General features: G+C 36.0%; 1 protein-coding gene across 2 annotated transcripts in view; it reads left to right on the forward strand.

Moving 5' to 3' along the window:
- MAP2K4 (mitogen-activated protein kinase kinase 4) overlaps positions 1–12,155 on the forward strand; it is a 103,507-nt gene that overhangs the window by 70,435 nt on the left and 20,917 nt on the right. For both annotated transcript variants that reach the window (XM_068530949.1, XM_068530948.1), the window contains 3 exons: positions 1,860–1,979; positions 8,777–8,896; positions 11,303–11,354. In XM_068530949.1, the coding sequence (XP_068387050.1) occupies positions 1,860–1,979; positions 8,777–8,896; positions 11,303–11,354 (292 nt within the window). The remainder of the gene's footprint in view (positions 1–1,859; positions 1,980–8,776; positions 8,897–11,302; positions 11,355–12,155) is intronic.

The following is a 12,155-nucleotide window of genomic DNA, read 5'->3' on the forward strand; positions in this document are numbered from 1 at the left end:
ACCAGAGGATCATTTGCTTTTTCTTCCCTGTTTGTCTCTAATTACCAGTTCTTTGTCTTTTAAGTTTAGATACATAGGATTATTAAGTCTTTTAAAAATAATAGCGTTCCCAAATTAATATTTTCACAGCTACACTTTTAAAGTATATTTTTTAAAACAGGAGTTAATGTAATTAACATGTTTACAAAAATTTCAGTGCCATGTTTTGAGCAAATACAAATTACATCTCTGGGCTAATTTGACTTTTTAAAACTATCCCTTTTGAGCAGACATTATGCCGATGTTGATGTAAAAGCAAAATTATTAATCTCCAAACTATGAAAGTACAGAAATGGGACGGGGGTGGGATTTTCTTAATTTTAAAAGTACTAGTCTTACTTGTTTTTATTTTTCATTCTTCTTCTTATTTTTTTCTTATTTATCTGGGCGGGATATTCAGTGTGAAGGTTTGGAATAAATCAGTATGTACAAGATGGATGCCAGCTAGTAAATTTTATTTGGTATGAAGTACTGTAGCTAGCAGGCTGTAAATTTTAAGTTGCAAAATTAAATTTGTTTGTATTTGGAATATATGGAATTCCTCATTTAGTGTGGGGAAAAATGAAAATGAGAGAACTTACTTCTATTCCTTATACACCTGCTTATTGTCGTGTCGCATGGAATACATCTTTTGTATCTCTTTGTGCCTCTGGCTTCTCTTCTGTAAAATGGGTTCAAGAGTTTAATTGACTGCCTTCACCCTTTCAAGAACATTGAGGACAGATACCTTGAAGTCTTTGGAAGACAAAGTGCCACTTTGTATATTTTTTGATACTAACTTGCCTTGTAAGTATGTGCTATGTATTGTACACAGTGGCGCGGTGTGACATTGTGAACTTTTTTATGAGAACAGAGCTGTTTGCATGCCTTGTCATTAAACTATAACTTCATTATTAATATTTTACGCTGTCTGAACTTGATTCTTTCCTGTCTTTAGTGCAGTGGGAGCTGTCGCTCTGAACATCTCCATGTTCTGTACAGTTCCTGGGTGGGTGGCAGGGCTGGGGACCCTTATCTTTTGTGGCAGTCTTTTAGAATTGTGCAGAGTCGTCGTTGTACAGGTGGGTTGGGGATATACCCCGGGTCTGCAGTGTACAGGGGAGGACCTCATCATCTGAGGAGTAGACAAACAGCCCTCTGTCTGCTCATTTTTAGATTTTCCTCCACATGTTTATGCTGCCCTGCATTCTGACTCACGAGTTGGAGAGTCAGGTAGAACTTTTTGTTTTTAACATACAGAAAGTGGGGTGAAGGGGGAAGATACCAGTACAGGATTTGGGAGACATGGATCGTAGTCTGTGTGCTGCCCCTACGCTAGTTCGCAGTTTTACCTGTTCTGGGCTGTTTTCCGTCTCTAAAGAAGGCGGATGCTAAGGCGCAAGGATGCCAGGGCGTGAGGAGGGCTGTTCTTGCGTTGAATGCCCCGATCCCATACAATTCTGAAATGGCGATTAAAAGTATGTATGAAACTACTGATAATTATTCAACGTAAACTGTTCAGAGGATGGCTTGTTAGGATTTTCTTTATATTTGCCTGCAGGGCATTCCTTCCATCATCATCAGTGAATGCTTGTGGTTAAAAAGCCCTGTGTCCCTTAAAGAGTACCTAAGTGCTATTTTGTCAAAAAATTTTTTTCTAAGTGCTATTTTGTTTTTCTGTGATAAAATTATTCTTGTAAAGTATAAGGAAGACGATAATTTTTATGTCTGCTTAGTATTTGTGAAGTCTGCTTGGAATTTTCAGTCTTGTGGTAGTGGTTTTTCTTTGGTTTCTAAAGTTGTTTTATGTTTTTGTGACAAATTTTGTCATTTTTTTCCAGAGAATTCGGTCAACAGTGGATGAAAAAGAGCAAAAACAACTTCTCATGGATTTGGATGTAGTGATGCGAAGTAGTGATTGCCCGTACATTGTTCAGTTTTATGGTGCACTCTTCAGAGAGGTAGGAATAAACCTAAGCTTGGGTCTTAGCTGACAAGTGGACGTCTACTTGGAATAAGTAAGAGGATGGCAGGATTTGATTCTAATCTTCAGTTAAATGCCGTACATTAGTAATACATTAATTTCTCAACATTTTAGTGTATCGCCATGATAATTTACACATTAATTTCTACCATTCATGTTCCTTTGGTTAAGGGGTGAATTTCATACTTTAATTATATTAGTTAATTAAGTATTTTATGGCTGCCATTGTGAATTCCATATTTCCTTCTTCATATGTAAATATTTTCTGTTTTTTAAGAACCTGACAAATCATCTGGCTTCTAAATATGTTACTGTATTTAGATCTATCTCTTTTGTCCTTGAGCTCCCTCAGTCCTCCCCCACCCCTTTTTTAAACTTTTATTCATTTCTGTCATCAAATGTATCTGCATTTAGCATAAGCATTTATTCGTGTCCACCCACAATCCTCAATAAAATTCATCAGACATGGAAATTAACAGCTGCAGTAGAAATTCTTTTATCTAATTCTGCTATCCAGATTTTTATGTAGAAACTAGAACTTTAGTTTCTTGGTGTCAGGATCATATATCTCTTTTGGTCTCTGACTCTCCTGTATCCTGCTACAGGTTATCACTTCTGCCTGCACCTGTCAGTGCACTTGCTCATTTCCAGTCACCCCACTCCCTCAAGCAGGGAAGTGAGTTGGGGTCAGGAAGTAAAGGTGGAGCTGTCAGTGAATCAGATACTTTATGGTGTCCTGGACAGTTATCACACACTTGTGATATTTAGTTAGGTGAATGGGAATTGAACTGAACTCTTAAGCGTTTTAAATACTCTTAAAAAAATATCCATTATCATTCCAAAAATGTTAGGATGAGCTGGTACTGGTGGATTTGTTATGAACTGGTGAGGAAAAACTGCACCCTCCCTGCCCTTCTTTTTGGGACTGGATCGCAGAGGGTGTCGTTTTGGGGGTTTTGTTATCGTTATTGACTTAAAAAATACTATGTTGTAAGAGAGGACTGAATGTTACACTGAATAGAAAGATAGGAAATCTTATCATTGGAGAAGACCTTAGAGGTTCGTCAATTAATTCTTCACCCAATCCTGAAATATTTATTTATTTTTCTGTGCTCTTAATAGATAACTCTATTAACCAGAAGTGTTCTCCTTCATGATAGAGCCCATCCCTTTGTTGAATCACTAATTAATCGCTATTAGTTTTAGACCCACATAGCTTCTTTCTCCTCCTGTCCTTGTACTTTTTTGACTTGAGTGTTCATTTTTATGACCAGATCTGTTGAATTTGTTAACTTTCTTCCCCATGTCACATAGTATTACATCACATCAGCACACACAGTCATGTATTTAGGCAGGTAACTGTATCCTGCACTGAAGTATTATATACCGTTATTCTGTTTGTAAGATCATGAATCTGGAACTTTCTTCATGTTGCACAGGAATCTTGCCATCTCCTCCTCCCTTCTCCCCCCAAACCATGAATTTCTTCTTCATAATCATAAATCCCCTGGCCACACTACTCTTCACATCTCATGAAGAGCAGTAGTTATCTGGAATGGACTAGATTTTCCCTCCTAACTGGATGCCACAGTCAGCTTTCCCATGCTGTGCTCACTGTCTCCGTAGACTCTCACGGGCTCTATCTCAGCCCTAATTCACCTCCATAGTGCTCAGGTATGCCAGTTTATTTCTCATGTTCATTTACTTGATAATTCATTTAAGCAACATTTAAATATATAGCTCCAGGCTAGATAGTGTGAAGTCTGATTTTATGAAAAGAAAGCAGAGTGATTGAAAAGTTACTGGAAACAAAACAAAAAGCTTGGAATAGTATCTGAACAGGATCGTTATGATTTCTTATGAATAGCCGGGTAAAATTCAGTTTCATATCTCAGGAAGGTTGACTGGAATTGAGATATGCATCTATAAGCACTAACATCTATTGAATGCTCTATAGATTCCACATTTATTAACTTTCACAACAGTCTCGGGGAGGTTGGTGGTATTATCCCCTTTTTCCAGGGAGGAAACTGAGATTTGAGTACTAATTTGACAAAAGTCACACAGCCAAGAAGTGTCACGGACAGGACTTAAGAGACAAAAATCTCACTGTTCTTTCTGTTATACCGTAAGTGGTCCAGGGATAAAGAACTTGAGCTTCATTTAAGAAATAATCTGCTTTTTAAACATTGCAGATTTTGAGTGTGATAAGATGAAGGCTCAGGAGCTATACAGTTAAGTTGTGTAAAGTCACAAAATGCCTAGTTAGGCTGAACATGAAGCCACCCCCCGCCCCCCTTAGATCTTCGAATGCAAGAAGTAATAGGTACTTTCTGAATAATGAAGTTTTAGAAGCAGAAAGTTCACCTTGAAGAGTGCATATGCATAGTCAAAGTGTGTAACTTTCCTGAAGCTACAATGGTTAAAAATAATAAACACTTATTTAATAATGGTTTGGAGAAGGATTTTTGAGATAGATCACTTAAAAGAAAAGGATCTTTTCTTGGTGACATGACGTTCAGTTTTGATAATAGACACAGAATTCTGGGTTTATGAAAGGAAAGACTGGACATGAATGAGCGCATTCAGGACTTGTTGTGAGAGAGACAAATGCGTGTAACTCCCATCCCTGTGAAAAGCCTCCAGAGTATTTCATTTCACGTAATTTATATGACCACAGGACATCAGCTCTTGGTCTGATTCAGTCAACCAACAGTCACGGAGCCATGAGATGTTATTTTTCTTCTTCTTGGCAGCAACAATGTAGAGGTTAATCTTGCCATTGGGTAATATTGAGCCTCTGAAAGTTCCATAACTTTATTTGGAGCAGTGAATAAATAACATTTAATACTGAAGTTGGTAACTCATTTATTGCTGTTGTCTCCAACCATGTGTATACTTCTTTCTAGGATGAAACTAAATGAGGATAAGAAGTCCAAAATACAACTTGGATTTTATTTAGATAATTTATTAAGACATTTAATTACACAGGTTCCTAAATTCATTTTCCGACTTGGTAGACAGGGAAGAAAGAGCTTGACAGTATTGAATAATGAAAGTGACTTTTAGTCTATAGCTTACATAAAGGCCAGACCTACTATTTATGTTATCAATACTGAGACTTAGAAGCACTTTTAAAATGTATTTTAATATATACATTTTCAGAATTTAATAGCAAGGAATCCCTTATTTAAGATATCTTTTGAGGTCGGGGAAATTCTGGTGTAGGAAATACTGTTCTGAGTAATCTGTGACTATAGGAGTTCATCAGGTTATGTAAAAGGCAGTGCTATTAGCCGAATTTAGTCACCTCCTCCCTTTCCACCCCTACTTCTGCTCATGTTGTCCTTTCCCCTTCCTTTCCCGCCCCGGCAAGTTTTAAGTACAGCTTTATGGAGGTAAAATTGACAATCAACTGCACATATTTACAGTATACAATTTGATGTGTTGGAACAAATGTACACACCTGTGGGATTATCACCATAATCGAGGTCATGAACATACCCACCTCTCCCGAGTTTCCTTGTGTCCCGTAGGTTATACACACTTTCTCTCTGCTGTCACCATCCTCAGGCAACTGCAGAGCTGCTTTCTGCCACTGTAGATGAGTTTGCTTTTTCTAGAATTTTATGTAAATGGAATCATACAGCATGTACCCCCTCCTTTTTTTTTTTTTTTGTCATCTTTTACTCAGCATAATTATTTTGCAGTTCAGTTTCTTTCAAAGAGTTCTATTCAGGTTATCTGTTTCTCCCTGAGTGATACTTGGTAGTTTGATTTTATTTTCAGAAATTTGTGCCTTTTATCTAAACTGTCAAATTAATTGGTATAAAGTTATTCATAGTAGCCCTATATTATCATCATAATATCTGTAGAATCTACAGTGATGTTACCGCCCTCTCTCTCTCATTCCTGATGTAATTTGTATCTTCTCTAATTTTTCCTGATTAGTGTGGCTTGGCTAATTTGTTAGATGTATTCCTAGGTGTTTTTTTCTTTCTACTGTGAGTGGTGTCTTTTTAAACATTTTATTTTCTAAGTTGTTCCTGTTGGTATAAAAGTTATGTTATTGGTTTTATCCGGTTGTTGTCTCTGAAACCCGTATCTTGATCTTAGTAGTTCAGTTTCATTATCGTCCACCTTCCTTTTCAGTAAATCCGTATTCAGTAATTTTTATTTTTGTATTTCAGTTGTGTGGTTGTCCCGTCTTTTGCTTGAACATGAAAGTAATGTTGCTGTCACTGCTTTTGAGGCAGCTCAAACCATTCCTTTTTTTTTTTTTTAAACGCAGCTCATTGCTGTTGTCTATTCTCAGTTATGGCCAAAAGGAACTGCCAGAAGAAATACATTTACATTAGGCTATGTGCCTTAGAAACTACAAAGATTTCACGCCCTGGAGCTAATTGCTCCTTTGTACCTGCCCTTCTCACCTCAGTTTACTTCTCACCTTTATTTCCCTTGTTCCCTTGTCTTTCCTTCTCTTTTGGTTGCTCTCCTATGTTTCTATCCTTTCCCCTTCTCCGCTCATTTTCTTAACTCAAGTTTTTAGCAGCCGCCAGGCACTTTACTTTGTGCTTTACGTGTGTTAACTCGTTTGATCTTTATCATAGTGCGTCGAAGATTGTGGGGCAAAATCCCATTTCACAGTTAGGAGTTGACGGGGCCCAAGCTTATGTAAGTGGAAAGTGGGAGAGCCTGGATGAGTAAGTCAGGCCTTCACACTCTAATCAATGATTGTCCCACTTTGCTATATTACTGAAGTTAAGTTCCTTTTTCGCTGTTTTTCTAAGCAGCTGAGTTAAATGTGCTATCCTTCTCTCTATAATTAAAAAATTCTAGTAAATCTACTGAGATGGTGTCTTTAGATTGAAGTAAATTCAAGTGTGTGTTTTGGGTTAATAGTGTTAGTCGTTTATGAAGGTTATTCTGCAAGAGCACCCAGAAAAAGAGACCTAAGAAGAAAGATTGGAATAACTATAAGTGAAAGTTCACTTTGTCAAATATGCTTTACAAATCAGCGTTCTGTGAAGCCATGGAGCTACATGGATGTTGCAGCAGGCGGTTCTGTTTTAAGAGTGGGATTATTCATCTCAGCAGTCATCACAGCATGTGCTGTCTCTGCATATAAGTTAAATGTCCTTGCATTGGAGGTGTTGATAAGAGAAAGGAGTTAAGAAAATGGATTCTGTTCATGGCTCTATCGCTAATTAGCAGTGCTGTTCTGAGCAAGCCATTTTACTTCAACGGGCATAGATCTCTCGTATGATCAATCCAAGTCAGACGTTAGGGGAAGGAGGTTAGTGGTAGAAAATCTCTAAAGATATAGCTGGGGGCTTCCCTGGTGGTGCTACTGTAGTTGAGAATCTGCCTGCCAATGCGGGGGACATGGGTTCGAGCCCTGGTCTGGGAAGATCCCACATGCCACGGAGCAACTAGGCCCGTGAGCCACAATTACTGAGCCTGCGCGTCTGGAGCCTGTGCTCCGCAACAAGAGAGGCCGTGATAGTGAGAGGCCCGCGCACCGCGATGAAGAGTGGCCCCCGCTTGCCACAACTAGAGAAAGCCCTGGCATAGAAACGAAGACCAAATAAATAAATAAATAAATACATACATACATACATACATAAAATTAAAAAAATAAAAGTAAAGATATAGCTGGATCCATAAATTAGTAACCATATGCAAAATTTTTTAAAGATAAATTTTGTCATCATCCCGATAGCTCTTTTCACTCTTACAAGGTACTTCGTAGTCCTTGTTTATATGTGCACATACTTTTACAGCATTATAAACATGGAATCTGCTTATAGCCTGTGTTTTCTCATGCATACCTCATGAACTGTATAGTTTTCAAAATAATTTAATTTTAGGTAATCCTTTTAATAATGTACCATTTCTTCTTGTGAGATAGTTCAGAGGTTTTTAGTTTGTTTTTGTTTTTTCTTTTTGTAATTTATGAGCTGTTTGTTTAAGTTAGATTCCCAGTCATGGGATGACTCTATCAAAGGGTATAGGCACTTTTATTTCTCTTGTTTTATTGTCAAATTGCCTTCAAACTGGTTTAAAACACTCTATAATGCTGCCAATAGTTTTTGAATGATTTGATTTGATTATAGCCAGCATTTGTTCATTTAAGGAATGTTTATTGAGCCCCTGTCGTGGTGGACTGCATGTTCTAATAGGGAAGATAAATGAAAACCATAATAAATAAGTAAATTATATTTTATATTAGAAGATGATAAAGGCTCTACAGAGTAGAGCAGTTAAGGGGATGCTGAGAGGGGGATGACTTGCATTTTGAATTGGGCATTTTCAATGTCGGCCACTGAGAAGGTGGCATTTAAGCAAGGACTTTAAGCATTGGGTTTGCTTTATGTATTTTTTTTCTTTTTTACTAATTTAAGAAGTTTATATAGCTTCTCAAGATTCCTGTAATCTATTTCCTTTGTTAGTGAGAATGAACAGTTTCCCACATATTTTCTGTTTTTCTATTTAATCATGGCAAAGTTTGAAAATTTTTATAAAAGTCCAAAGGTTTTCTATGTAAGACTGTGCCCATCCTTACAATTAAGAGTGGGGAAAATTGGGCAACTAAGTTTGTGTTTGAACATGAGGAGAATATTCTGTCCAGCGCTTTAATAAGGAACAAAAATTTAAAAAAAAAAAAAAAGAAGAAGATTGCTTCTTCTCTCATTGTATTTCTATTTTAAGTAAAGGAAAGGTGGTACTTAATGTTAAGATGTATAAGAATAACCGATATTTGTTTTTTTATAGGGTGACTGTTGGATCTGTATGGAACTCATGTCTACCTCGTTTGATAAGTTTTACAAATATGTATATAGTGTATTAGATGATGTTATTCCAGAAGAAATTTTAGGCAAAATCACTTTAGCAGTAAGTACTTGGTTTTCAAATTGTTCCTTGTATACATACTTACGTAAAGATGCTACTGGAGTTTTGAATGCACACATCTGAATGCCCTTCACAGAATGTTACTGACCTTCCTGGAAAATAATTATAATAGGAAAAGAGACAAAAATCACTTCTGTGGGGTAATTAACACAACAAGTAGTAAGAACAATTTTCAAAATACTACATTGACACTTTTCATTATCGAAAAGTACATATTGAAATCATACATTTCAATAATAAATACTACAGTATTCTTTCCATTAAAATCAGAGTGAACCATAATAGATTGTGCTGTAAATAAGGCTAGAAAAAGCAATTTTCTGCTCCTCTTTCCCTTGTTACTTTAACGGTATTTAAATAGGTTATATTATCACAGTTCCCCTTAAATTAATCAGAATTGCAGCAGTCTCCTTGAACTCCCTTAATTGAAACTCTTGGGCAAATTATATTTCCTGTGGTTTAAGATTTGGGCTATTCTGTCTAAACTATTTAAATGGTTGACTAGCAATTTCAGTAACCAGCGTTACTACTAATTTGGTCAAATCACTTTTACCATAGTACCAAAAAAGAAAAGAGGCACTGTTTTGCTTACATGTTTATAGTTTTGAAAATGAATTAATGATCATTTTCTTTCTTGTTCTTTTAGCTAACAAAGGTCATTCACAGTTTTTTTCACAGAAAGAAAAACAAATTTTTTTGATAGAGTAAAGTTCGTAAGTTTCTTAGAAACCCCTGAGAATCTGAACTAATGACATGACCTGGGTTAGTGGATGTGTAAACTAAATTTTATAGGAAGTTGTAAGATAGATATTCTGGTTGTATGTAATTTCCCCTTTCTTCACTGCATCCTCCACATCCAGTATAGTCTGCCTGTTAATTGTCAGTTTATCCTGTTTAATCATTAAGGGTCACTGTTAAAATATGTAGACAGTTTCTGAACTGTATTTTAGTTGTAAGAGATATGTGTGTATAACTGGGATTTAAAAAGTCAGATTAAACTCTAGTCATAATCTTAAGATTAATAGGTCTCATGTTAATGTTTTAAATTATTTACCTGAATTAATGCTTAATTTAAATGTTTTATGAGCTGTTAAGATATACACCCTTTCATATAATTTTATAAAGAAGCTGTCTAGTATAAACAAGTTTTACTAGGAACTTGTTCATTATTCAGACAGGTGTATGGAATTTTATGTTGATCACTTTAGTCATCTCTCTTCAGTATACCAAACCTAGCTTTATCTTGGAACTTGTTACTATTCATAATAATTATAATGGAACAATAGTAGAATAATGATAATAGCTAATGGTTATTGAGTGTTTATTTGTGTCAGGCCAAGATCTCATGACATTTTATGTTCATAGCAACTCTCAATGGTAAATAGTGTAATCCCCTTTTTATTTACAGATGACAAATCTAAAGCATGGAGAGGTTAGGTGATTAATTTGCTTTGAATTTCATACATTTGTAAGTGTAAATGATTTAAGCCCAGGCAGCCTGATCCTAGAATCCAGCTGTTAACCACTGCACGACAGGATGATCATGAAGTTGGAAAACACAGATAAAATTATTTTATCCTATATTGCAATATATGTAATGTATACTAATAAATCATTTATTATATATTTGCCTGTGTTTCTAGACTTGGTGATCATCCTTTATATTAAGCGTAACATTTAAAATTACTTTGTGTTAAATCCCTTCTTGCTAATTAATAACCCCATGAACAAGCCTGGCTGTTTGAAACATTGCGAGTTTGTGTTCTGCACCCAGCAGCTTGATGGCAGCGGAGACTTGACCTTTCTAATGGTAGGCCTGTGCTTCACTTCTCTATTAGTTTGCTGTTGTAGAAATTTTAATTCAAGTCTCTGTTTCCTCTATTCCTGGAGAAATCTTTGATTTCCTGATCATGAGCAGTGATCAAACAATAGGATAAATTCTGGCTCTGCAAAAATTACTTTGCAGGCTCCACACCCAGCGAGGGTGAATGATTGTGAGAAACTGAGAATTTGGAAAAACTTAACTAAATTAGGGTTGATAATGGAACCAGACTGTTGGACCTTTTTGTACTAAATATATCTGTTCCTAAAGTTCGATGGTATGAGAAAGATTATACAACTTTTTAATGACTTATTTAAAAAATTGTAAGTTACCTGTTTGTTTTTTTAGCTGTCAGGGAAGGGCGTATGAAGGCAACTGAGTTTTCAGATCTAAAATCATAATTTAGCATCTTCAGTTAACATAAAAAATGGACAGAATATTGAAATATTAAGCCTAAAAGAATGCAAAGAGCTACCCGAGCTGTTACTTTACGGTAAGCTATTGTGCTGTTTGATTAGAAGGAAATTGATTGCTTATCCCATCCGTCTCTGCTTTTTCCTCCCTAGACTGTGAAAGCACTAAACCACTTAAAAGAAAACTTGAAAATCATTCACAGAGGTGGGTATGAATTGTTTTTTTTTTTAGACTAGAAATTAACGTTCTTCCTTAATAGGAAAAAAAATTAAAAGTTACAGTGCATTGTATAACTTTTCCTAAAATACTTGTATTTTTAGCAAAATATACTATATGTACCCTAAAACTTTATTATTAATTTAGGATTTTTTTCCCTTTGGGATTCTATAAATTTCAGTCTAACTTATTAGAATGTTGGGGCTTAGTTGAAAAATAGTTATTCATTTGCCTGATAGATAATTAATGTTTCTCTGTCTGTACAAATAAGGCAGGAAGGTGAACCTGTGGACCGTCAAAGAAGGATCTGCAGGATAGCACCCTCGATCATTTTAAAGGCACGCTACTGTCCCTATCAAGTGTTTCTTCTTTACTTTGGAGGATATTTTTGTAAATTGAGAAAGATTCTTTAATTAGTATTTTACATTGAAATTCCTCTAAAGCATTTGTATTTGTGAAAACAGTGATCTTGGCCTTATTTAGACACAGGTCCAAATTCAAACATTTGGTGTCTGTCTTTTGGGAGACAGTGGGATTCCTGAATTTAATTCAGCAAATAGTTTAAGTAGTTGCTCTGTCTTATTACTATGCCAGACTCGGGGTAGTGAGGCAGTGGCTTTGAAGAGGCACAGTTCTGTACCCTCAGTAAATCTGTAGTGGACAAACCCAAGGTGATACATGGCAGTGTGTGATTCAGCCTGACAACACAGGACAGCAAGGAAACAGTCATATTCAGAGATGCGAAAAACCTTGAATTCTAAGGTTAAAGGGCTCTAAGGTTGTGATTAA

Source organism: Eschrichtius robustus, chromosome 20 (genome assembly GCF_028021215.1).
Source record: "Eschrichtius robustus isolate mEscRob2 chromosome 20, mEscRob2.pri, whole genome shotgun sequence".
NCBI classification, from domain to species: domain Eukaryota; kingdom Metazoa; phylum Chordata; class Mammalia; order Artiodactyla; family Eschrichtiidae; genus Eschrichtius; species Eschrichtius robustus.